We start from the raw sequence: 24,731 nt of genomic DNA, 5'->3' as shown, positions 1-24,731 counted from the left end.
CTCGTACCACTGTTGCACCACATACTTTGCTGGTTAGTGGGTTTAGTGTTTTGGGTGAACTCCTATCCTGTTCTACTATATATGGCTGTTCAATCATGATCTTGTAGTCTATGGAATTCAAAGAATATTTAGCTCATTTTTCTTTTGATGTAAAATGAACAGAAGTAAGATAAAACATGGGATCATATATAGGATATAAATTGAGTTATGAATTATTTGTTCATATCTTGCTCTTAAAATGAGGGGATACAATTTCCTTTTCATAATTACCTTACTTTATAGATGTCAAACATGAATAGAAGGGTTTCAGTTCTAGGCCTGCACCGGTACGTAGTTTCAACCGAGCCTAACCGGTGAAGCCCAAAATTGGCACGGCCTGTTTAATAAACATGCTGGGCTCAAAGCCGACAGAGATTAATAGTCCAACTTAACTTGTCATGTTTAAATCTTGCTTAGAGTCCTTTTATTCTTCCCAACACATTTAAAACCTATTTATAGCTTGACTAGTTCCTGTTTATAAATAAATGTTTCATTAGTCCATTTAAGAACTCTCTAGCCTGATTTTTGATAACCCTATTAAAGACTGGTACCTGATCAAACCTTAAAAAGTGGGACCATATATGCCTCGCCTATGACGTCCAATTATTTAAATAGACCAATCACGATGCTAGGTCATAAAATGGGTAAGCCCGATCCGTTGACCCCTTGATGAACAGTTCACCCCAAAATAAAACATTATCAATGTTACTTAATTTGAGATTGAAATGATGTTCTTTATGCCCTTTCTTACATGAAAAAACAAAAGGAAAACATAAATCCATCTACTCATATGATCAAACAATCTTTAACACCGTCACACTATTCTTATTCAAATACAAATCACATAGTTCTTATTCAAATACAAATCAGACAATTCCTATTCAAATACAAAGGCTCTTAAAGCCTATAAAAAAACTTAGGACCCTGAAGAGTAACAATTCATTTTCAAACCCAATTTTTATTCAGACACAATTCTTAATTCACTTTTTAATAATTTTAAGTGGAAATTGCAAGAATGGACAGTGATTGTTGTGTGCATTTTTACTGCTTCTCGAACTTGAGGGTTCCCCAATTCTCGATAGAATAGTCTGAAAGCTTCTTGGAATTTTCTAGAACAATTCCATTTTGTTTCAGTATGTAAACTTTCCGTTTTCCATGAATCTTTTCCTTATGCTCATGTTTTATGTGTTCACATATATCTTGAACCTTCCAAGCGTCCGGTACTTGTATGGTCATTGAACCAATGTCGAAGACTTCCACAATAATGGTTTGTTGAGAAACAATAGTGTCCTCTGGAAGAGGAAGATGCTCAAACTTTGGAAGAGTAATTTTCTCAGTAAAATCAGGAGTTTCAGACCCACAGCATGATCTTGGCCTATCATCCCAGGTTGACTTGAAAATCCTACAGAATATGACAGCGAAAAAGTAGAAGTTAGTAACCCAAGAAGATGATGGAGTAAATAAATTAGATTCAACAATTTGACATATATATGTTTAGTGAAAAAACAATTTGGGGGATACCCATCCACTTACAAGGAGATGGAACATGAGAAAAATTAACAAAACAATCTTTTTTGTTAACGAAGTGAGTTTATACGTAAACATGTTGAAGTTTCACCCTCATGAAAGGAATCGAAAATCATAAATTATATTAAAATCCTTACACTTGAGGGGGGCATATACGGAGAGTATGCAGTGGCTCACGCAGTGGCATAAACGTCATCTCAAGAACAACGACTTCATTGTCTTGGGAGGAGCTAACTTCAGAGGTGGAGCTACTGATGTTGGGAGGAAGCTGGTCAGCACTAAACGTCGAAGTGTTTTCAGATTCCGCCTATTGTTAAACCAACAAAAAAAAAAAAAAAAAAAAAAAAGACGCAACACAATTCGTGTTTGCATCAGGTTAGGGCACAGGAAGGAGAGGGAGAAGAAGAGAAAAAATAAGAAATGATAAAACACGGCGAGGAATAACATAAGCTTACTTACCATTTCAGCGAAGCAGGTGTCTCAAAGGTTCCTTGGAGAATGGAGATCTGATCAATAGAAAATACATTTGGGACAAAGAAGGTAAGATGATTCATCAAATTAATCTGATCGTTTTGATCAGAATTCTTTTTAGTTTCTTTTTTTTGATGAATAAATATTTATTTATTTTGTAATGATGATTAAAAATGATTAAACCCTAAAGAAAAGGAAGAAAAAACTACAAAGAGGCACTAGACTCCAGGCAGACAAAGCGGAAAACAATACAAATAAAATCCAATCCTAGTACTACTTAAAACCCTACCCTTGTTGGGGAAAGCTAAATTATTGAAGAGAATCGAATATAAATCTTAATATTGAGAGAGTTTGGATCCTTTTTGACACCATAATGCATCAAATGGTTGAGATTATTCAGGCACACACCCCAACTATTGGATCGATGCGCGCTGAAGAGAACCTGATTCCACTAGTTCTGAGGTTTTTGACTTAAATTGGGGAAGCTAAATCTGTTAAAGAGAACTACATCTAACCTTCATGTTAAAAGAGAACCATAGAATGAAGTAAGAGATATATGCACGGAAAGCTTTAAGAAAAGAGTGATTGGTAATACCTTTCGGATGCAAATTAAAGCCTGCGACGAGAAAGATTAGTGTTGAATGTGTGCTGCTCATATGATCTCAAACCTTATACTTATTTAATACAAATATGTTTGACCTTCCTTTTTAATTAATTTAGATGTAGCTCCATTTGCATGAATGAAACACGTGAATATTTTAATTAAAATATTTTTAGAGTGATAGAATAATAAATATAAGTTAAAATAAATAAACAAATCATGCGAGATGATCTCGAACCAATTTCATAATCACCATCCATCACCAATCACATTCTACATCCCACATCCCCTGAGTCCGCCTCAGGTGGGCTCCAATTACATCAACATCGAGGACCCGGCTTCCTGAACTAGTCATCATGAACCCATGGTTGCACAAGAAGCAGGCCACAAAACAATTCCTTAGTGTCCAACAAGACTATACAATACTATTACAGAACAAGCTAGACTAATCCGATAAAACTTACCACATGACTACATCAAAGGGAACTTGCCACTCTCTTCTTGCCTCTCAAGTGCAAAGCTTTAAAAGTGGACCTACTAATTAATTTGGATTGCCTATCGTACCCTCAATATGCTGGTGAAGTTCATCTATATGTATGTATTTAGAATCTCCAAAGGCTATGTTTTTAAAACTATGTGGACTTCAGCCCAAAGTGAACAATATCACATGAACGCAACACTTCTCTTAGGCCTTAACAGATATATACATATATACATACATACATACATACATACATACATGATTAAAATGGGCCCATCAAAATTATGATATGTGATATAGATGCAAAGGATCCATCCAATGAAGAACAAAGCAGCCTCTACATACGACTGTCATTGGTATACAAACAAGGTGACAAAGACCATAAAGAGACCGCACACACTTAATTACCAATAGAATCCCCACTTTCAGTTTGTACCCAATTAGTAAATCCTACATACTCCATAATTAACCTATACCAAATTACTAATGGAAATCGAGGCCAGCTGGAATGCTATGATTTTTAGCTTTCGTTTCTTGGGGAAAAAAAATTAGTAAAGAGTGGACTGGACTTTAGGCTTTAAAAAAAATAATAAAAATAAATAGTGGACTGACTTGGGATTTTTCTTAAAAAAAAAAATAGTAAATAGTGGACTGACTTTGGGCTTTTCCTTAAAATAAAAAAGAAAAAGAAAAAAAAAGTTGGCTGACTTGGATTTATCTAAAAAAATAGTAAATAGTGGACTGACTTTGGGCTTGTCTCCATGCGTCACCTGGTTTAACAACTGCTAACCGAATAATATACAAAGTGTCCCATAGAGATGGGTGGTAAGGAAATTAATTAACTCCTGTTTATTTTGCATGAGGAATTGTTATGGGAGGCCAACACCAATAATGTGAACATATATGATAGGAAGCGTGTCGAATGGGGTGTTGGGATAATCTTTTGGGTTGTGGGAAGGTGAATGATGTGAGATGAATTAAAATGGTTTCCTATAAGGGAGAGGAATCTAATTTGTCGACGTGTGATAATAAAATTATAAGGAAAAATAGAACAATACCCTCTAAGTCTCTTTCTTAATTTGTCTCCGAGGGTTGTGGGATAGATTCAATATTATAACTAATGTGACTTGATCATGACAATATAAAAATAATGATGAATACGTCCAAAACGGATCATTAAGAATTCAAAATATTAGATATAATGATTGGTAATTAGACAGGTTAGTCTCTTCATCATGTGAAATTTATATTAAATTAATAATATGTAAAATAATTTATGTGGAGGAGTACTGCTCTCAAATATAAGAATGAAGCACCTTAAAAGTATAGCTACCATACAATATCTTCAATTTGTTCTACTGGGGTGCTCTCTTCTTTACGGGCACAACCTCATTTTCAGGTAAAATTTTCTTCCTTTTTCTGATCAATCACTGGTTAGATCTGCGAGAAAGAAACTTATCCATTTAATTTTTGGTATCTATAGTTCATATCTAATTACCTTTTTAATTCCATATCTAATTAATGGGTTTTTGAATATTGTTGATAGAATTGAAGGATGGACGAGGAGGGAGAAACCCATGCTCATTCTATAGACATTAATGATTCTATCAGAACAAAACTTTCTGTGAGGAGGTCCAATCCATCGTTCGTAGTATCAATTTCTTGTATTTACAGAGTCCATAAAAGAATTCGCAAAATGAATGAAGATGCCTACACCCCAGATATAGTCTCCATTGGTCCTTATCACCGTGGTATGGAAAACTTGCAAGCCATGGAAGATCTTAAGTTACAATACCTACAGACATTGCTTGGCCGAACAAGAGAGAGAACCAGTTTGGAGGAATATGTGGAAGCTCTCAAGAAGTTAGAAGATGAAGCCCGTGGGTGTTACTCAGAACCCATCAAGTTAAGTAGTAATGAATTCATTGAAATGATGCTTTTTGATGGCTTCTTCATCATAGAATTATTTCGGAAATATTTTAATTCACAATATTTCCGGATAGATGATAATGATCTTATCTTCTATTCCAAATCAAGAAGTGCAATCATTGTGCGTGACTTGGTATTGCTTGAAAATCAAATACCCATTTCAGTTCTTGATAAATTATTCAATCTTAGCATGGATCCTAAACATGATTCTCTCCCACTCATCAAAATGGCTCTCTATTTCTTCAGTGGCTTGATTCCTCAAGCTATGCACAAGTATCCTCAAAAAAAGGATAATATTGAAGTAGTAGTACATAACCATTTACTGGATCTGTTAGCTTACACACTTGATAGTTCTCTTAGAGTGGTCAAGATGCCAGACTTAAGAACAAAAGTAGAATCTCTACCATGTGTGACAGAGCTCCTTTGTTCTGGGGTTAAGTTCAAGAAGAGCCCCATATATAATGGTAGCTTGATCGATATAAAGTACAATGAAGGAGTCATTGAAATCCCTCAATTATGTGTTCATGACTTCACAGAATCCTTTTTTCGGAACCTTATGGCTTATGAGCAATACCGTTTTGGAGGTACTCCTTACATAACATCATATGCAACTTTGATGGATTACCTTATTAACTCTGTTGATGATGTAGCATTTCTCCGTGACTCTGGAATTATTGTCAATCAACTGGGTGATGATAATAAGGTCTTCTCTCTGTTTAGTAATCTCTGCAATGAAATCTCCAGTACTGATTTCTATTACAATGAATTGTGTGACAAAGTGAATGAATATTACAAAAGGAGAATTCACAGATGGAAAGCGACTTTGAAAAGGGATTATTGTGACAGTCCATGGAAGATTATTTCGGTGGTTACAGCAATTCTATTACTCTTTCTCACTGCTTGGGGTACCATATTTACCACACTACCGCTCTTCAATGTTCATGCTTAAACCATGGTCTGCTAGGGCTGGTGTGGTGTGGGGAGCCATTCTCAAATTTAGCATCTTTCTTCTGTTGTAACTTTTGGGAGAGTTTCCTACACTAGTAGTGTGATTTTTTTTTTTTTTTTTTGTCACATGGAAGTTTCTAAATAGAGATTTAATGCAAGCTGGGTTAATGTAAGCTGTAGTTCTTAAAATTTTGTTGGTAATAATTAATATATTTATTTATTAGATTGTTGTGTTTCACATTTCGATACACTACACTAAAAAGGAAAAAAGGAACTTGTATGTAACCATGTTGAAGCATCTTGGTCGATACAACCCAAGAAGGTAAAAACTGATCAATATCATTCGAGAAACTTGACTTGCATGAATCAAAACCTGCAAAAAATGGAGGTATGCTAGCAACCAATAATCAAGCGCTAAAACACTATTGAAACTCAAATCTATTTTGATTTGTGGTTTGAGCTAGCATGACTATGTCAAACGGTGGTCTTGAATATTCCATTACAGAGGAGGGATTTGATTCAGATTGAAGGAACTAAAAGAGCATATCTAAAATGATCATAGGAGAAGTAGCGAGAGAAAACATGCATAGCTTAGTCCTTAATTGTATCAAGTATGTCCTCGAATAGAGTTGATTGGAGGGTAAGGATCATGGAGCCAACCCCATTTAGTTGGGATATGGATGAGTTTTTATAATTGGTGTTGTATGAATAGTCAATATTCTATCTTATGGCTCAACGTCATCAAAGATGAGATGGAATCGAACTTGTTGAGTTATTAAAGGAGTCTATAACTGGTTGTTTCAATAGGCTTTAAAAAAGAAAAAAATCCCCAAGACAACATAGAATGATATAAAGCCCATCTTATGAAAAAATGGTTTAATGAGGAGGAAGATATTGATGATTAAGGAACCTTTTCTCTAGTATCAGAAAAAACAAGGTCGCGTTGCACATTATGGTGTTGTTGGCTTATTATGACTAAGGCTTTCTTTAGTTTTATTTGTATTTGTACTCATTTGACTTTTACAATTAGTTGTTGTAATATATAACACTAGGTTCTATTCATTATAGAGACACAATTTACAAACAACTTAAAATCTATTTGATTTGTGGCAACAAATCATTTATTTTGATTTTTACTCTACCTTTTAATGAACATATGTTATAAACTACTCAAAACCAAGAGTAAATTAGTAACTTCCACCTACCCACCTTCACACTGTTTCTGCTATGGCTTCCTGCGATAAGGGATCCGTTGAAGATAAGAGAACTTAGGGTCCCACCCAATAGGGACCACAAAATGGGATCCCTAGAGCCAACACATCAACCCATTGATCATAAGAGCTCAAAGAAAACGAGTTGATCGAGTGATGAGTACGAGAGTTGCGGATCCTCAAGGTATTTTGGCATCCTTCAATGCAACACAACCATGCATTTTTGCAATCAAGTGTGGAAACTTAGTTTCAGGCCAGTGCATTAGCCTAGAGAAAAGCAAACTCTTCCTTGGGAGGATTGCTCCAGATCGAAAGCAGATCATTGCTGATACCCTTGGAATTTAGATCTGTAGCTTCCCGATTTGATACCTGGGTGTTGAAATATTTAAGGGAAGAGTGAAGAAAGAGGCCCTTTTGCCAGTGATGGACAAGGTGAAGGGGCGCCTAGCGGGTTGGAAAGGGAAACTATTGTCTTTGGCAGGAAGAACAGAACTGGTTAGATTGGTCATTGCAGGTATCCCTAACCATAGTTTTGCTATTTATTGGTGGCCATCTTCCTTGTTAGCAACAATGGAACGGTGGAAGAGAAATTTTATCTGGGTGGGTGAGATAGAGTCTGCAAGAAAAATTACAGTAAAATGGGACACCCTTTGTAAGCCTAAAGAGGAAGGAGGTTTAGGTATCAGGAGGTTCAAAGACACAAACAGAGCAATGCTATGCAAACTAGTATGGAGAATCAAGCATGAGAAGACGGCGGCTAGCTCTTTCCTTAAGGCTCAATTTATTAAAAATGATGGTAGCTTCAAAATAGGCATTTCGTCTTCCATTGCATCGGGGGTTAAAAAGGTCTGGAGCTTTGTGGAAGAGAATCAAAGATGGATTATCGGGAATGGTAATCTTGCAAATTTTTGGAAGGACAAATGGTGGGGGCCAAAGTCAATGCTTGAGGAGCTTTAGATAATGGATTTGACTGCTCTTAGATTTAATGCAAAGGTGGGCGACTTTATTCGTGGTGGAGAATGGGCCATCCCTGAGGTGAGCTCGGTGGAGCTCATCAGAATATTTGACAAAATTAAGAAGATTAAAATCCCCTCAGGTGACTTAGTGGATACCTACTGCTGGTCATTGTCGACTCTGGGGTCTTTCTCTGCCTCTTTGGCTTGGGAGGGTATCAGAAGAACGGCTAGCAATGTCCCTTGGTACTCTCTGGTTTGGTGAAAAGGCCTACCTCCTAGGATCTCCACCTTAGGATGGCATCTAGCCCATGGCAAACTCCCAATGGATGAGCAGATCAGGCATAAGGGGGTCCATCTCTCTTCCAAGTGCGCTCTCTGTAACCAAGCTGAAGAAAATATTAACCATATCTTCCTCAGGTGCCCTTTCGCGACCAAAGTTTGGAAAACATTTGTTGAGTGCTTTGAGGTTAAGTGGCAACAGCACAAGTCAGTTGACAACCTGGTTCGATGGTGGAAGACAAAGGCTGGAGTTGTAAACCTCAAAACTCCCTGGATGATGGGTTTTTCCATTATTGCAGCAAACATATGGTGGGAAAGGAATAGATGTCGGCATGACAATGGTTACAGGGCTGCGATGCAAATATTTGAATATAGTCATCAGGAGCTTAGCTCTTGCGTAGGGAAGCTGAAGGGGGAGGTGAAAGCTCCGATTGATGTTATTTGTTGCAAAAAACTGGGTTTGACAATGGTGTCTCACAAGCATGTTCACCCCTCGAAGTTCACTGGTGCAAGCCCCAACCAAACTGGCTGAAGGTTAATGTGGATGGTAGCTCTCTGGGAAATCCAGGAAGGGCAGGAGCAGGAGGGATTATTCGATATAATGATGGCCAGGTGTGTGACTCATTTAGAATTTTTTTGGGAATAAAAAAGTCTTATGAAGCAGAGGTTGAGACTGTCATGGAAGGTATTATGATGGCTAAGGCGATGGGTGCAAGGGGCATGTGGATAGAATCAGACTCGGCTGCGGTTGTTTTGGCGATCCAGAGGAACCATATCTCGTGGTTTGTTCTCCAAAGATGGTTGGATGTTATCCCTTTCCTAGAATCAATCCCTTGGAAGATATCCCATTGCTTTCGCAAAGCAAATCCGATTGCAGATTTTCTAGCAAAAAAGGCTTCAAAATCTGGGAACACAGAATTCTAGGTGTCTTTCCCTAGACATGTTGCTGATTATGTAGAAAATGATATCTTGGGCAGGCAGAGTTTTGGATTCTCCTAGGGCACTGCTTTCTTTCACTACTGATGGCCATGCCGAAGGTGGAGTTTGTTAGCGGCTCTAGGGGTCTCTACTCTATCCCTATTTTCTTCCTTATGATGTACTCCCTTTTCTTTTTAATATATTCATCAAAAAAAAAAAAAAAAAAAAACTTAGAGGCAAAAATACTCCTTCGCTCTTTACTCTCGATTTTAATTCCCCATATAATGTTACCCATTATGCACCTTATTAATTGCTCAATATTGTGCTTGAATGGGTTTATGTTTTTGTGCATTTTATGTTAGTTATGATTTGAGTATATTTTCTTAATTCTATAATCCAGAGTTAGATCCGATTTCATGGCTGAGTTTGCAGCATTCCTTCATGACCTCAATAGTGTCGTAGCAAAAGGAGTGCCTAATTTATGGATCGAATGTGAATCCTATGCTGTGACTTGTATTAAAAACTAAAATATTCCATGGTGCTTTAGGCAAAAGTGGTGGTCTTATAAAGGATATTTGGATTCTATTTCATGGGTGATCACTCATTGTTTCTGAGAGATAAATCCAATGGCGGATAAGCTGGCCAAGCATGCAGCTGCTACAAGAAGTCCTAATACTTGGGATATTGCACCAACATTCATCATCTCTAATCTTGAATGGGACGGCCAGCATAGGCCTCATATCGCTTTGTGTAAATTTTTCTTCTTTGAGCTTTAGTTTTCTGTTCTGCTGATGGCCATGTTGAAGGTGGATCAGAATCCCAACAGGTCTATTTGTAATCTCTCATTTTACTGATTTTAATATATACTTTTGTTGTCCTTTAAAAAAAAAAATTCTGTAGTCCAAGTTCCAATGTCTTACACCATGATTTGCCGGACTTTTTTTCTCATGTATAAGCTTCTTGTTTATAGCATATTGTCATTGGCATAGATTGATGTGAGGCTCATTGTATGCCACTTTACATGTTCGTTCACATATTGAGCTTATTACACGACCATTCATTGGATTGATTTAGGCTTGTTGATTAATTTGAGCCTCCCCCACATGCCTTGCTTTGTATAAAAATCCGTTTTCCATGGCCATAAGGGTGATGTTTTGATTTGATTTGATTGATTTATTTATTTTTTATACCTCATTTGGCGATAAATGATGTTAACCTCCTATGCTTCAATGAGCATTGAGTTTATTGATTGGTGTAAGTTTAGTCTTGGCAGCCTGAACTTGCCCTAAGCTAGAATAGGGCTTGGGTTGAGATACCATGGCGCTGAGGATAAGTCAAGGTTGAAAATTTCTGACCTTGAGTTAGGGCCGGGCTAGGTCAGGGTTGAGGTCTAATCCTGATTTAATAGAATTTTCTAAATATATGAGATATTGAGTTTTTAATATGTTGAGCTCTTCAAATTTCTCTTGTTTAGATCATCAGTGAATAAAACATTTTCTACTTCTCAATTATTTATTTATTCTTTGACTTTTTTTCCTATGTTTCTATCTGGGAATTTCAACCAGTTTCTTAGCTGAGATTTGGAGTATCATCAAGGGTATGTGGCTGGCGTGTGATATGAGCATCAATCGTCTGTGGATTGAGTCAGACTCTTCAGCAGCGGTCTTCATTTTTCAGCATAGACTCATTCCCTAGGTCATCCTTCAGGAATGGTCTGCACTTACAGAGTACCTTAACTCCATTGAATGGAAGATATCTCACTGCTTCAGAGACGCAAACCCTGTGGCTGATTTTTTGTCCAAGGATGCGGCAAAGGCAAGATTTGACAGCGATGATGTGCAACTCCTCTCTCAGGTGGCTAGAGAGCTGCAATTAGACATTGATGGTCGCTCTAGATTTAGATTCCTAAACATTTTGAGATAGCGGGTCTGAGTCTCTGCTGATGGCATTGCCGAAGGTGGAGACTCTTAGCCTGCTCTTGTAATATATTTCTCTTTTTTTTCCTTTTAATATAATCTGATCTTCTAGCAAAAAAAAGTGCTAAACAAACTATAGATCTCAGAACTCCATTTGGAGGAGTCACTATTTTATAAAAATTTGATCTTAAAATTCATCTCTTCCTCCTTTCTCGACTTAAGAAATTATTGAAGATCAACTCAAGATAGGGATAATTGGCACATGAGATTATGATTCCCTTATAGAGTTTGATATTTATTTCCTTTTGAAGTGCTTGTGAGATATTAAAGGCGGTTGTGATAATTCCTTTAGGCCCCGTTTGTTTGATGGGGTTTTTCTGGGGTGGGATTCAAGTGGTGGGATAGTTGTACGAATTATTCCACCCCATGAGATTTAAGGGCGTTTGGTTATCAGGGGGTGGGAGTTTGATTAGATAACAAAAAAAATTGTGCCACACTTGTCGGCCAATGTGGCTAGCAATTTCTCCCACACCACCCCTTTGCAAAGTCTTGCCAATTTGCAGGGACTTTGCTGGTAAACACGAAGGAAATCTTCGAAAGGATCGAACCAAAGACTGTATCACTCTTTCCTTTCGATGTTTGTGCTTCCATTGCCTTAAATATTAGTCTGAATCCTCCATTCCTTTCCTCGAATATTCCCCAGGAACTCAAAATCCAATTCATCATGGTTTTCCTCAAAACATATCTCCATTTGACATCTAAAGCAAACCCACCAGTGAAATCAGAAAAAAAAAAAAAAACTAGAAAAAATATAACAAAAAAGACCCCAAAAAATATGTCGATCAAAAACTCACATAAAACGTGACGACGATGCTGGCTGTGTAATCTGTTGGTAGCTTTATCAAATCACTGAAGAATCCATGCAAGCAAAGGTCCTGAGAGACGAACCCAATACCTGTTTTCCACAGAGAAATCAGAAAAAGAAGTGAAGAAACAGAGGAATAAAACATAGCAAAGCTGTGTAAGAAACAAAGAAAGAGAAGTGACCTGATATTTCATTCAAGAAAGGGAAGATGGAGGTTTGCAACACTAGAAAAAAAAAAAAAAAAAAAGAAGAAAGGGAAGACGAAAAGATGGAGGTCTGCAAGATTAAAAAAAAAAAAAAAGAAGCTATGATCGAAGAAGAAGACGACATGCAGTCGCAACAATGGTGCAAACCTCTCCCTGTTTCTCCCTCTCCCTTTGCTTTTTTTCATTCTCTAAAATCTTCCCCTAGGCAAACAAACACAGTGGTGGAATGGTAAAATGGTGAAAAAGTGAAAGTAAAGTTCATTCTACTTTCCTATTAGTTACCCCATTACCATGTGGGTCCCAGTTTCATAATAATCCCACCCCGGACTCCTTGCTTAAACAAACAGGGCCATAGAGATTTCAAATTCTTCTTTATGTGATAGTGATTCTAAGATATTTTCATTTGTTCGCATGTTACTCTGACTCATCAGGTAGAGGTTAGAGCTTAGTGAATTCATTTGAGGCCTGACGGCCAAGCTTTGGCTATCTTTTCAAGCAATGACAACCACTCCCATGGGTTTTAACTGGAAACCTAAGCTACTTCTCTGTTGCAATGAAGACTTAGGATGGGTGTTCGAGATCTTTTCTAGGGTCTAACCCATAATCTATTGGTTGATGCATCCCCCTTCCCCCTTTCCATGGTTTTGGCCAATCAGGGTTAGCCCGGCCCAACTCAAGGCCAGGGTTTAATTTTTTTGCATCCTAAATCATAGCTGGGTCTGGGTCTATCTAAGGGTATTCAAGATTCAGCTAGGGTCTTAAGATTTCCAACCCAACCCAACTCTGTTGTAGGCCTAGGCACACAGTGACAAAGATATTTCTTTATTGTACTCCATGATATGTGTTTGTAAAAGTTCTAAGAGAAGTGGAAGTTGGGGTTGGGGGATGAGGATGGTTAGGAATTCTTTGTTCAAATATGCTATAGATTGTACTAAAAATTTAGGGTTATATAATATGAGCAAGAGAATGCTAACTGGTCGTGTAGTTGTTACACTAGCTTGTGGGCCAATGGGAGAGCAAGTGGGCAGAGTCGTTGGCCACTCGAGGGAATTTGGTCTTTTCACCAACTTGTGTTTGGTTGTAAAGGGAACAATCAGTCAACATTCTTTTCCTTATATAATATATTCTTTAAATAAACATATCATCCATATTTGTCATTATATAATCGTCATTATATCTTCTATTATATAAATAATAACCAAACGAATATTATTTGTGGTCCATAATTTATTATCACAAAGGTAACTAGTAAAAATATAAATATAAATCATACCAAAGAGAGCCTTAGTGTAGGAAACTCTCACTAAAGTTACAACAAAAGAAAGATGCCAACTTTGAGAAGGGCTCTCTTCACTGGTCCTAGCAGATCGTGGTGAGGTAGAGGTGATGTCGATTGATCTGATCGCGCTTGTTGGCAAAGAGAACGGATCTGCTACTCATACGATCACCTGGTCGTTTGAGTCAATGATCAACACCTATCCTTTTTGTTCTCAGATATCCCCTTTTTATCCTTGTAAAGGCAAAAAGTAGGACAGGTGTTGGTCACTGACTCTTATGACTAGGTGATTGTACGAGCATCGGATTCTATCTCAAATGCCTAATTAGGTTTGTGCATGAACATTGAAGAACGGAAAGGTGGTAAATAGACCACCCCAGGCTGTGGGAATGAGTAATAAAATTCCTCCAACCACTGAAATGATCTTCCATGGAGTGCTGCAATAATCCCTTATCAATATCACTTTCCATTTTTGACTGCGCCTATTACGATATTCTTTCATCCTTTTATGATACTAATTCACCTCAAGGCAAAGTTCACCGTATTAGAAGTCATTATTGGAAATTTCTCTACAAAGATACTTAAACAGAACCAATACCTTCCTATCATCACCCAGTAGATTTATAATAATTCCACGTTCACGAAAAATTGCCACATCATCAGCAGATTTAATAAGGTAATCCATCAAGATTGCATATGATGTTATGTAGTGTTTACCTCCAGAAAGATATTGCTCGTAAGCAATTAGGTTCCTGAAAAAGGATTCTGTGTAGATATCAACACATAGTGGAGGGATTTCACTTACTCCTTCACTGAACTTTATGTCGATCAAGGTACCATATTGGAGGCTCCTCTTGAACTCAACCTCTGAATGAAGTTGAGTCACAGATGGAAGCTATTCTAGTGTTGTTCCTAATGCTGGCATCTTGACCTTAACAAGAGAACTACAAAGTGTGTTACGTAACAGATCAAGTAAATGGTTGTTTCTAATTGTCATGTTATCTTGAGGATACTTGCCAACAACTTGTGGTATCAAATCATGGAAGAAAAGGAGAGCCATTTTGATTGAGTGATGGAGAATCATGGTTAGGATCCTCCCTCACTTAGATCAAATAACCATTGAAGAACTGACATGGGTAGTTGATTTTCAAGCAGTACTAAATCTCGCACAACCCTTCCTCTCCTTGAATTGGAAAAGAATAGGGAATCATTATGGAACAAATCTTGCATTTTTCCGGAATAACTCAATGAGAAACAAGCCATCAAATAACATCCTTTCTATGAATTCCTTGTTCATTATTTCGATGGGCACTGAGTAACACTCCTTGAGAGCTTCCACATAGTCCTCTAGACTGGTTCTCTCTCTTGTTCGATGAAGCAGTTCTTGTACATATTGCAACTTAAGGCCTTCCATGGCTTGGACGTTTTCCATACCATGGTGGTAAGGGCCGATGGAGAACATATCTGGCGCGTAGGAATCTTTGTCTATTTTTCTAATTCTTTGGTGGACTCTGAAAATACAAGAACGTTGTCCCAAGGACGGATTGTAGTACACCCATTGAAGCTTTTCTCTGATAGATTCATTATACATCTCTCTCATATATATAAAACGATTGGTTTCTCTGGATGAATCTTGTGCACAACTCGCCTCAGCCTTCTTTCAATTCTATCTTCCTGATGGATGTTTACGACGTTAATAACCCATTGATCAGATACATGAAATTGACGAAAGAAATTAATATTAAGATAAGAATGCAAATCATCATTTTTTTGAGTGAATAAATAAATATATCAGAACTCAAGGGGAAGAAAAATACAAGGAGAGATGCCACCAAGAGTCACAAGCCCTAGACAAACAAAGAGAAATACAAAATGATCAAGAACATCTACTTAGATTTTCCAATCCGTTAAGTGAAGAAAATAAGGGGCAAACCTAATACAGTGACTTCTTACGCAAAGCAGAGAATTTCTCAGACCGAAAATCATACTTTTCTTTCTTATTGAACACCCTCTCCCCGCCCCGCCCCGCCCCGCCCCCCTCTAAAAAAACAAAAAAGAAAAGAAAAGCAAATCATGGTTTATGTACCCTAATTTGAAAAAAGCTAAATCTAGTAACGAAAACATCTAAACCTTCAAATTAAAAGAGAACCATAGAAGCTAGTGATATATAGAAAGCCTTAAGAAAAAGAATTGAGTAAGGTACTCCTTCGATGCAAAAGCCCACGAGGCTGTCTTTTTGATGAGAAGGATTGGTATTGAATGTGTGTTGGTGTTTATGATCATATCTCAAACATTATAATTATATAGTACCAATAATTTTGACGTTTTGTTTTAATTAATTTGAAAATAAAGCTTGTACTCTATTTGATGAAAGAAACTCGTAAGTAAAATATTGATTAAAAAAACAATATCTTGACAGAATAATAAAGTAATAAGTACAAGACAAACAAACAGATGGATAATTTTGGAATTCAAAGCTTTTAAAATGGACCTACTAACTAATTTGGCAGGACTCTATGTATGTTTGTATATATGAATATAAATGCATCCATTTACATTCTCAAAGGTTACGTACATAGTTTAAATGGGTCATCAAAATTTGATATGCGATATATCCTAAGTGTTGGTATACGATGTCTTATATTCTGTCACAATTTAATCCAGGGAGTACTGGTGTAGTGCCTCGACAGGTAGGACGGCGATCCCGCTAAATCTATGGAGCAGGATCTCATCTCACCGATAACGTAAGCAATCTTGCCGAACCTCGTTAATCTATGTGTACTATTTGTTCTTGTTTTTCCATTATCTTCTGCATCATTTTAAGGTTGCGTTTCTACACTAAGTACACTATGCACCCAATGAATGGTTTTTTGTGGAGGGCGACAATACCATATGGACAGATTTTACCAATGGTACCCACTACGTGGCCAATAAGGCTGCATTGGGAATGAATTCTCTAGTCGATATAGGCATTCAAGGAAATCATCATATCAAACACATCATATATATGTGAAATGAAGAACAAAATTTAGTTGCTGTTTGGGTTGCAATGAAATACTGCTGGCTGCTAAAGAAATGAAATCTTAAAGGGTTTTTTGAAAATACAAAAACTTAGGAAGATATATATATATATATATATATATTTGTGAACCTAAAGGAGAAGTGAAGTATATATGCCTTCAGCAAGAGAGAGAGAGAGAGAGAGAGAGAGAGTGTGCAAAACTTAAACTGATCGGATCGAACCAGAAATAGCCGGACCACACCAAACTAAATTAAGCCGTATTGAGCTGGTTTCGGTTTGTGGTATTGGGACTCCAAATCCAAACTGAACCAGATACCGAAAAAATCAGAACTGGTTCAAACCCAGACCAAAACAAAAACTGGTTACAAAATCAGACCAAAACCAAAACTGTTTCAAAATTAACATCAGACCGAAATCAAAACTAGTAAAATCCAAAAACATCCCAAAATTAATTAAAAAACCAATTCTTATATAGTTTTGTATAAGTTTGTACGGCAAATCAAACCCAAATTGGACAAAAATCGAAAGTATCCTAATTACAAATCGATAAAAGAAACTAAAGCCTAATTGAAATCAAACCGCACCAAATCCAAAATCAAACTGAAATCAAAATTTCCTTATTAATTTTGTTTCAATTTTATCATCCTCACATCGAAACCGACTCAACCCTAACCAAAACTAGACCGAACGACCCATTGACACCCTTAGCACTAGCTACTCCATCATTAAATGCCCAATTATTAATGGTAATCGAGGCCGGCTGGAATGAATTTTTTTTTTTCTGTGAGTGGGGTGGGTGGCAGAGGGTGGTGGGAAATAAGAAATCATATAGAGTGGACTAACTTTGGGCTTTAAAAGTGAACTGACTTTGGGTTTTTCTTTAAAGGGGAATTTATTATCACTCCCCTACATTTTTATTTTTACATCTCTTTCTCCCCTGTTCTTTTTAAATACCTAGGTTATCATTCCTTTTCATTTATAACCTATTACATTTTTTTCAAATTGATTGGTTTAAGACATGGTTTGAACCAAACCACTTACTAGTTTTCTCTCATCCAATCATCAAGGATATTGACATAGCTGATGTGTCCTTAAAGATATTATTAATTTTTTTATTTCATCTCACTAATCATTAGGGATGTTGTTTATTTATTTATTTTTATTATTATTATTATTATATCATCTATAATCACTAATTTAGCAATCTATTTTTTTTATCGGTATTAGATTGGTATCGGTCTCAACTCTCAACCAATCAAAGGATTAAAAAAAATAAAAAACGTATGATACCCGATTGGAACATATGGTACCAATATAGATATAGATCAGATACATTTTTTTTTTTTTTTTTTTAATTTACAATTTTTAAAATTTACAATTTCAGTTCTTCAAACATTATTCGATCTAAGTAAGGATCCTAAGTCTGATGGATTCTCACTCATTCAATTGGCTCTCAAATTCTTCAGTGGGTTGATTCCCGATGGTATTTGTAAGTATCTTTACAATCATGAAAATGAGGACATGACCATTACCCACAACCATTTACTGGGTCTGTTAAGCTTCAAAATTGATAGTCGTTATTCTCATCGGAGGAACAAGATGATATCTTTACATACATCACTAGAATCTTTGCCATGTATGATGCAGCTCCAGCGTTTCGGTGTTAAGTTCAAGAGGAGTTGTACACCTGATAGCTTTACAGACATAAGGTTCAGAGAAGGAGTATTTGAAATCCCTCCATTATACATTGATAACTACACAGATTCCTTTTTTCGAAACCTTATTGCTTACGAGCAATACCGTATTGGAGGTAAACACTCGGTAACATCGTATGCCATCTTTATGGATCAGCTTATTAAATCTATTGATGACGTGATATTTCTCCGTGACCGTGGAATTATTATTAATCGTTTGGGTAAAGGAAATAAGGTCTTGTGTCTGTTTAACGATCTCTGCAGTGAAATTTTAGACAGTGACTTCGATTACAGTGAACTTTGTGAGAAAGTGAATGAATTTTGTTACAGTCGTGGTTTTTGGACATGGAAAGCGACTTTGGTCATTTCATCAGCATCTTTAGCACTTTTTCTTACTGCTTGGTCAATATAAATCTAATGACGTATAAAGTTGCCGACGAGCTATTAGGTCAATCGACATTACAGATTCATAGTCCAGTACTAGGACTGGGTTTGTTAATCATGCGTGTTCTATTCTGGGACATTCGTGGTGTGAAGAAGGAGGCTGGAAAAAAGGCATTACAATCTCTTCTGAGAGGGTCTTCCCCATATATTCTATGCTTGGCTGAACCAATGGTTCAGGTTAGTAATTTCCCGAGCTTATTTTTTAATAAAATGGGATATGTGGCGGAGGTTATTCATAATATCTGACAGGAAAGGTTCCCTAACCTGTGGATAATTTGGAAATGTGGTATGAGGCATCCTATTATTACTTCAATGTCAAATCAGCAGCTCTCTGTAGAGGTTGATTGGCTGGGTAAAAGAATGCTCATCTCTTTTATTCATGCCAACTGCTTTAAAGTTGAATGTAGGGATTTGTGATCTGATTTGGTGGCTGTTTCGGTAGCTTCTCTCCAGTGGTTAGTTATTGGTGATTTTAATGCGACGTTGTTGTCCCACGAGAAAAGAGGGCCAGGAATTTTTAATGGTGGGTCGGCAGCGGAGTTTCAAGCTATGGTTGATTCTTGTATGCTTATCCCTAGTTCTTCACAGGGCGAAAAATATATTTGGTCCAATAATCGTAGAAGGGGTAATGTGATGGCAATTTTGGATCACAGCTTTCATAATGAAATGTGGACAGATGAATTCAAAAGTATTTTCCAGTGAGTTATTACTTGCTTAGCATCTGATCACACTCCTATTTTGATTTAGTCAAATGAAGTCCCAAAGCCTAGTAACATCCCCTTTCGGTTTCATAGTTTCTGGATGGAGGATGCTGGCTTTCTATCTGTGGTGGAGAAAGCTTGGTCTATCCCTATGGGAGGATGCCCCATTTATATTTTGACCCAGAAATTGAAGATGGTGAAAGTGACTCTAAGAGCTTGGGCAAGTGAAATTTTTCCTAATCTGAATGAGGAGGTGAACAAAGCGACTACAAAGATAAAAAGGGTTCAGGATGTTATTGATGTATTAGGAATGATAGATGCCCTCTTTAATGAAGAAGCAGATGCAAAAACAGCCTTGTTGAATGTAAGTAAATTGCAGGAGAAGATATGGTAAGAGAAAGAAAAATTAAGGTGGTTGAAGAATGGTGATCAGAACACAAAATTTTTTCATCTCTCCGTGAAGATTAGACGCTCAAGAAATCAAATTAGTATGTTGCATCATGAGGATGGGTCATGGATTTCTGATTAGTGAGAGCTGGCCAATTATATTGTGGATTTTTACAAGAATTTTCACTCTGATGTTCCTGTAACACCACACTATGATTTGCTGGATCAAATTCCTATGATCCTTTCTGAGGAGGACATTTTTTTCTTGGAGCGGTCCCATCTAGGGACGAGATTAAACAGGCGGTCTGGGAGCTTGATGCAGATAGTTCTCCAGGCCCTGATGGCTTTCCAGGTCAGTTTTTTAGAAGTTGTTGGGAGATAGTAGAAAAGGATTTTTGCAGGGCTGTTTTTTCTTTCTTCTTAGTAGGAAAGCTTCCTAATAGGGTGAATAATTGTTTCTTAACTCTTATCCCTAAAGCTGATGGTGTTTCCACTTTAGATAAGTTTCGCCCCATATGTATGGGGAATTTTTTCTGTAAAGTGTTGTCAAAGATAGCTGCATCCAGATTAACTACTTTTCTCCCTAGACTAATTTCAGAAGAACAGGGAGCCTTCCAAAAGGGTGAGATTATTTCAGAAAACATCAGTCTTGCCTCATAATTAGCAAATTTGATGCACTCAGCGGTTAGAGGTGGAGGTATGGGGCTAAAGCTGGATGTGCAGAAAGCTTATGATTCCCTCTCTTGGGAATTTCTTTTTGCCACTTTGGGAAAATTTGGTTTCTCGCCTAGTTGGATCAATAAAATTCACCAGATGCTGCTCTCAACAAGGATCTCAACCTTGTTAAATGGAGGTCTGGTGGGTTTCTTTGGAGTAGAGCGCTGTCTCAGACAAGGAGATCCCATTTCCCCTATCCTTTTTATTTTGGCAGAGGAAGTCCTGTGTAGGGATTTGAAGAATTTGATCAAGGAAGGGAAGATGAAAGCCCTCCCCGGCCCTAGAGGTGCTGTTACTCCTTCTCACTTACTCTTCGCAGATGATATCTTCATTTTTTTGAATGGTTCAGCCAAGTATGTGAAGCATCTGCATAAGTTTTTATCTAAGTATCAATCTTATTCTCGCCAGAAAATTAATTTGGTAAAAAGTAAGCTATTTTTTGGGAAGATTGCTCCTCATAAAAGACATTTCATTACCGATTACCTAGGAATTGCAGCGGCTGACCTTCCTACAAAATATCTAGGGGTGGAGATCTTTAAAGATAAAGTGAAGAACTGCCACTTGCTTCCTCTACTGGATAAGATTAAACGAAGATCGGCAAGGTGGAAAGGTAAACTTCTCTCTACGGCTGGGAGGGTGGAATTGGTGAGGTCGATTATATCTGGTATCTCAATCCATAATTTCTCTATTTGCTGGTGGTCGGAAGGGTCAGTGAAGGCGGTGGAAAGCTGGATGCGAAACTTTATTTGGTCCGGTGATATGGAGGTGGCAAAGAAGATTGTGGTAAAATGGGAAGGGGTTTGCAGTCTAAAAGGGATGGGGGTCTGGGAATTAGAAGACTGAGAGATGTGAACTATGCTTGCTTGTGTAAATTGGCCTAGAAAATCAACCATGAAGACTCAATTATGAGTAGATTCTTCAGGGAGAGATTTATTAAAGATGATGGTTCTCTGCGGCAAGGGTATAAATCATCTTCCATATGGCATGGTTTGAAGAAGGTTTGGAGTTCTCTAGCTAAGTATGAGCAATGGATTGTGGGCAATGGGGAAAAAATTAGCTTGTGATTGGATAGATGGATCGGCACTCAGTCTATTGCAGAGCAGTCAAACTTGGATCTCAGCCTCTTTTCTGGTCCAAATGTAATAGTGGCTGATTTCATTAATCAATCCTCTTGGGAATTTTCCCTTGTTGAGTTGATTTTACATGCTGAAATTTAGGAAAAAGCCAAGTGAATTCACATCCAGAATGTTGAGGATACATGTCTTTGGCGGTTAACCTCTTCAGGTGTATTTTCTATTAAATCAGCCAGGGAAAAAATTCAGAAAAAACATTAGAAGGTTAGTTGGTATTCTCTCATCTGGAATCCTTCTTTATAGCCAAGGCAAGCTGTTTTTGCTTGGCGATTAATTCAGAATAAGCTTCCAATTAATGATATTGCATGTAGACGTGGTATCCATCTTGTTTCCCAGTGTAGTCTGTGTGGTAAAGGGGAAGAGTCAATTTCTCACATTTTCTATAAATGTGAGTTTGCTCGCAGCTTGTGGAGAGCCTTTTGTGATGATTTTGATGTTCAGTGGTCTCCCTTCGTGGACATGGACAACTTTATTGCATGGTGGAAGGATTCAGCAAAACACCTTCACTTTAAAAAGGTGTGGTTAAGTGGTTTTACTCTTGTGCCTAGTATTTTATGGCAGGAAAGGAATGCAAGACGTTTTGAGGGGGTGTCTAAATCAGCTAAGCATTGTTTTGCTATGATCAAGAGTGAAATCAGTTTACAGGCAGTGGCATCTACACGTTCCCCTCTTTCTTTTAATTCTTTAATATGTGCTAGGCGATTGGGGATTTCTAGGATGAGATATAAGCCAAGGGAGGTCATGGAAGTCTTCTGGTGTCCTCCGCAGACTGGATGGGTTAAATTAAATTCGGATGGCTGCACTTTGGGGAATCCAGGAAAAGCAGGGGCAGGAGGTGTATTTCAGAATGAAAAAGCTGAAGTATTATAGTCCTTTAGATGCTTTTTGGGTGTTCATACAAACTTTGAAGCTAAGATGTTAGCTGTCATTTCTGGTTTGGAGATTGCAAAAGAAATGGGACTCACTCATTTATGGATTGAGAGTGATTCCGTGGCTGTGGTTTTGCTTATTTCGAATTGGAAAATCCCCTGGATTGGTCTTCAGAGGTGAATGAGTTTGACCCCTTATTTGAACTCACTCACCTGGAAAAAACTCATCGCCTTCGTGAAGCAAACCCAGTTGCTGATTTCTTAGCAAAATCAGCTGCAAACTTTGAAGTCTCTTCTCCAATTCAGTATTGGCCTGCGTTGGTGGCTATGAAGCTAGCCTTAGATAGTCAATCTAGGCCCAGATATCGTTTCAAATAATGTATCTAGCTTTTTTTTTTTTGTGATTTGGTCTCTTGTGTGTTTTCTTCTCTGCCGATGGCAATGCCGAAGGTGGAGTAGTCTTCCTGCAGAGTCCAAATGTGATTGTCCCTTTGTACATTCTTTCTATTTTTTTCTTCTCTCCTTTTAATACAAATGAATTTTGAGTGAAAAAAAGTAAGGTACTTTATGAGCAAGAAAGATAAGCCAAAAAGAAATCTTGAATTATTTGCTTTCTTTTTTTTAATATCGAATATTCAGAGACACTACACTATTTTGGGTTTTAATGAATAATTTGTGAAAAACTCGAAAAACGACTAATTTGATCTGTAAAAAGATTTTTTTTTTTTTTGGTAAAGATTTGATCAGTAAAAATGGATATTTTACAAAGTTTACATAGAATTTTAATAAAGAATTAAGCCAAGTCTCAAAGTAGAATAATTATTTAAAATTTCCGACAAAAGGTACGCATGCACTTTGTCCTGATTAAGCCTTATTTACTTGTGCCACGTAGAAGGGTGATTTTATAATTCTAATGATTGAATATCAAGAAAATATTTTGCGTTGGCCACTTGTAAAAATTTTGGACTCAATTTGATCAATATACCCTCCCATGAATGTCCATGCATCTTATGTTTGCCAGCCTTCTTTATTTTCTAATTTGGTCGACTCCATTTGAATAAAAATTGAGAGTATCTTGGGGCATATCCATATGGTTCCAACTACATTTGATCACATGTCATGCTGTAGGAAAATATAAACTTCTCTATGATTTCAATGCAGTGATCTCCCTTAGTAATTTTAATTACAACAAAAATTCATTCTTATTCTAAGTAAATGGGGTCAGCTATATAGATCCATGCATAGTAAAAAGGAAAAGTATGAAGAAAATGAAACAAAAAAAGAAAGGGACACAACAATAACTCAGAAAAAAGCCCACCTAAATGGGATCAATGACATAGATGCTAGCTCTCCAATCAACTCTATTTGAAGTCATACCAGGGATCTTTCCTCAGCATCTCTTCCATAGTTATTTTAGGCTTGCCCATAGCTCCTATCGAAACCAAAATATTTCTTCAAAATGATTCGAATATAATACAAATTAAGAAAAATGAAAGTTAAGGAAAATTCTTAGAATTTAGCAGTAAAAATTCCAACAAAATTTTATATACGACATGAATCTCAGTGTTCTGTTCTTCATTTTCTCCATGGAATTATGAACTATGCTTTGCACTGAAACTTCAACACAGGTAACATGGGTGTGGGGCTATTTTATTGTATGAACTCACTTTTGTCTTTAAAATAAAATGTGCCACACAACAAGATATCGATTGCAGTGTCATAGAACAACTGTGACTCATTAACCACTTTGATATTTATAATTTCCTATACCAAACAAAACAAGAGTCCTTATACTCTTAACCTTCTTTCTCTCTCATAAGGGACTGAAGACTCACAAGGTAATATAAAAGTCAAATAGGCTATGCGATAGAGTATGATTACCTAGTTGAACATGTAAGCATTCAACACATGTCCTACTTCCGGCTATTATAAGGGAGAAAATGGGTATATTTAGAACCAAAAAAAAGATGCTCGCATGTACAGCCAAGTGATCATACGAGCAACGAATCCAATTTCCTATCCCATACGTTGAGTTACACAAGAGCATCTATAAGAAACCATAACATTAGAAATGGAGATGGGGCTTCATGTAAGTACATGGAGAGACATTTATTTAAAAAAAAAAAAAAAAAAAAAAAAAA

The 24,731-nt window shown here is 37.1% G+C and overlaps 2 protein-coding genes across 2 annotated transcripts; one reads left to right on the top strand and one right to left on the bottom strand.

The window, feature by feature from the left end:
- Positions 1 to 1,080: 1,080 nt before the first annotated feature.
- On the bottom strand, positions 1,081 to 1,839 carry LOC122065374. The gene is made up of 2 exons (XM_042629210.1): positions 1,704 to 1,839; positions 1,081 to 1,441 (listed from the first exon to the last, which is right to left on the bottom strand). The coding sequence occupies exons 1-2, from the start codon at positions 1,760 to 1,762 to the stop codon at positions 1,081 to 1,083; spliced, it is 420 nt and encodes a 139-aa protein (XP_042485144.1). The 5' UTR covers positions 1,763 to 1,839.
- A 2,835-nt stretch (positions 1,840 to 4,674) lies between these two features.
- On the top strand, positions 4,675 to 5,997 carry LOC122065294 (UPF0481 protein At3g47200-like). The gene has a single exon (XM_042629112.1). It carries the CDS (start codon positions 4,675 to 4,677, stop codon positions 5,995 to 5,997), a length of 1,323 nt encoding a protein of 440 aa, XP_042485046.1.
- Positions 5,998 to 24,731: the final 18,734 nt, after the last annotated feature.

Source organism: Macadamia integrifolia, chromosome 1, assembly GCF_013358625.1.
Source record: "Macadamia integrifolia cultivar HAES 741 chromosome 1, SCU_Mint_v3, whole genome shotgun sequence".
Classification (NCBI taxonomy): Eukaryota; Viridiplantae; Streptophyta; class Magnoliopsida; order Proteales; family Proteaceae; genus Macadamia; species Macadamia integrifolia.
Note: the sequence above shows the minus strand (reverse complement) of the source record. Positions and strands in the feature narration are given on the sequence as shown.

Coding starts and splice junctions, on each gene's coding strand:
- LOC122065374 (XM_042629210.1), bottom strand. CDS start 1,762: ATGACGTTTATGCCACTGCGTGAGCCACTGCATACTCTCCGTATATGC. Junction 1,442..1,703: donor CGTATATGCCCCCCTCAAGT/GTAAGGATTTTA, acceptor CATATTCTGTAG/GATTTTCAAGTCAACCTGGG.
- LOC122065294 (XM_042629112.1), top strand. CDS start 4,675: ATGGACGAGGAGGGAGAAACCCATGCTCATTCTATAGACATTAATGAT.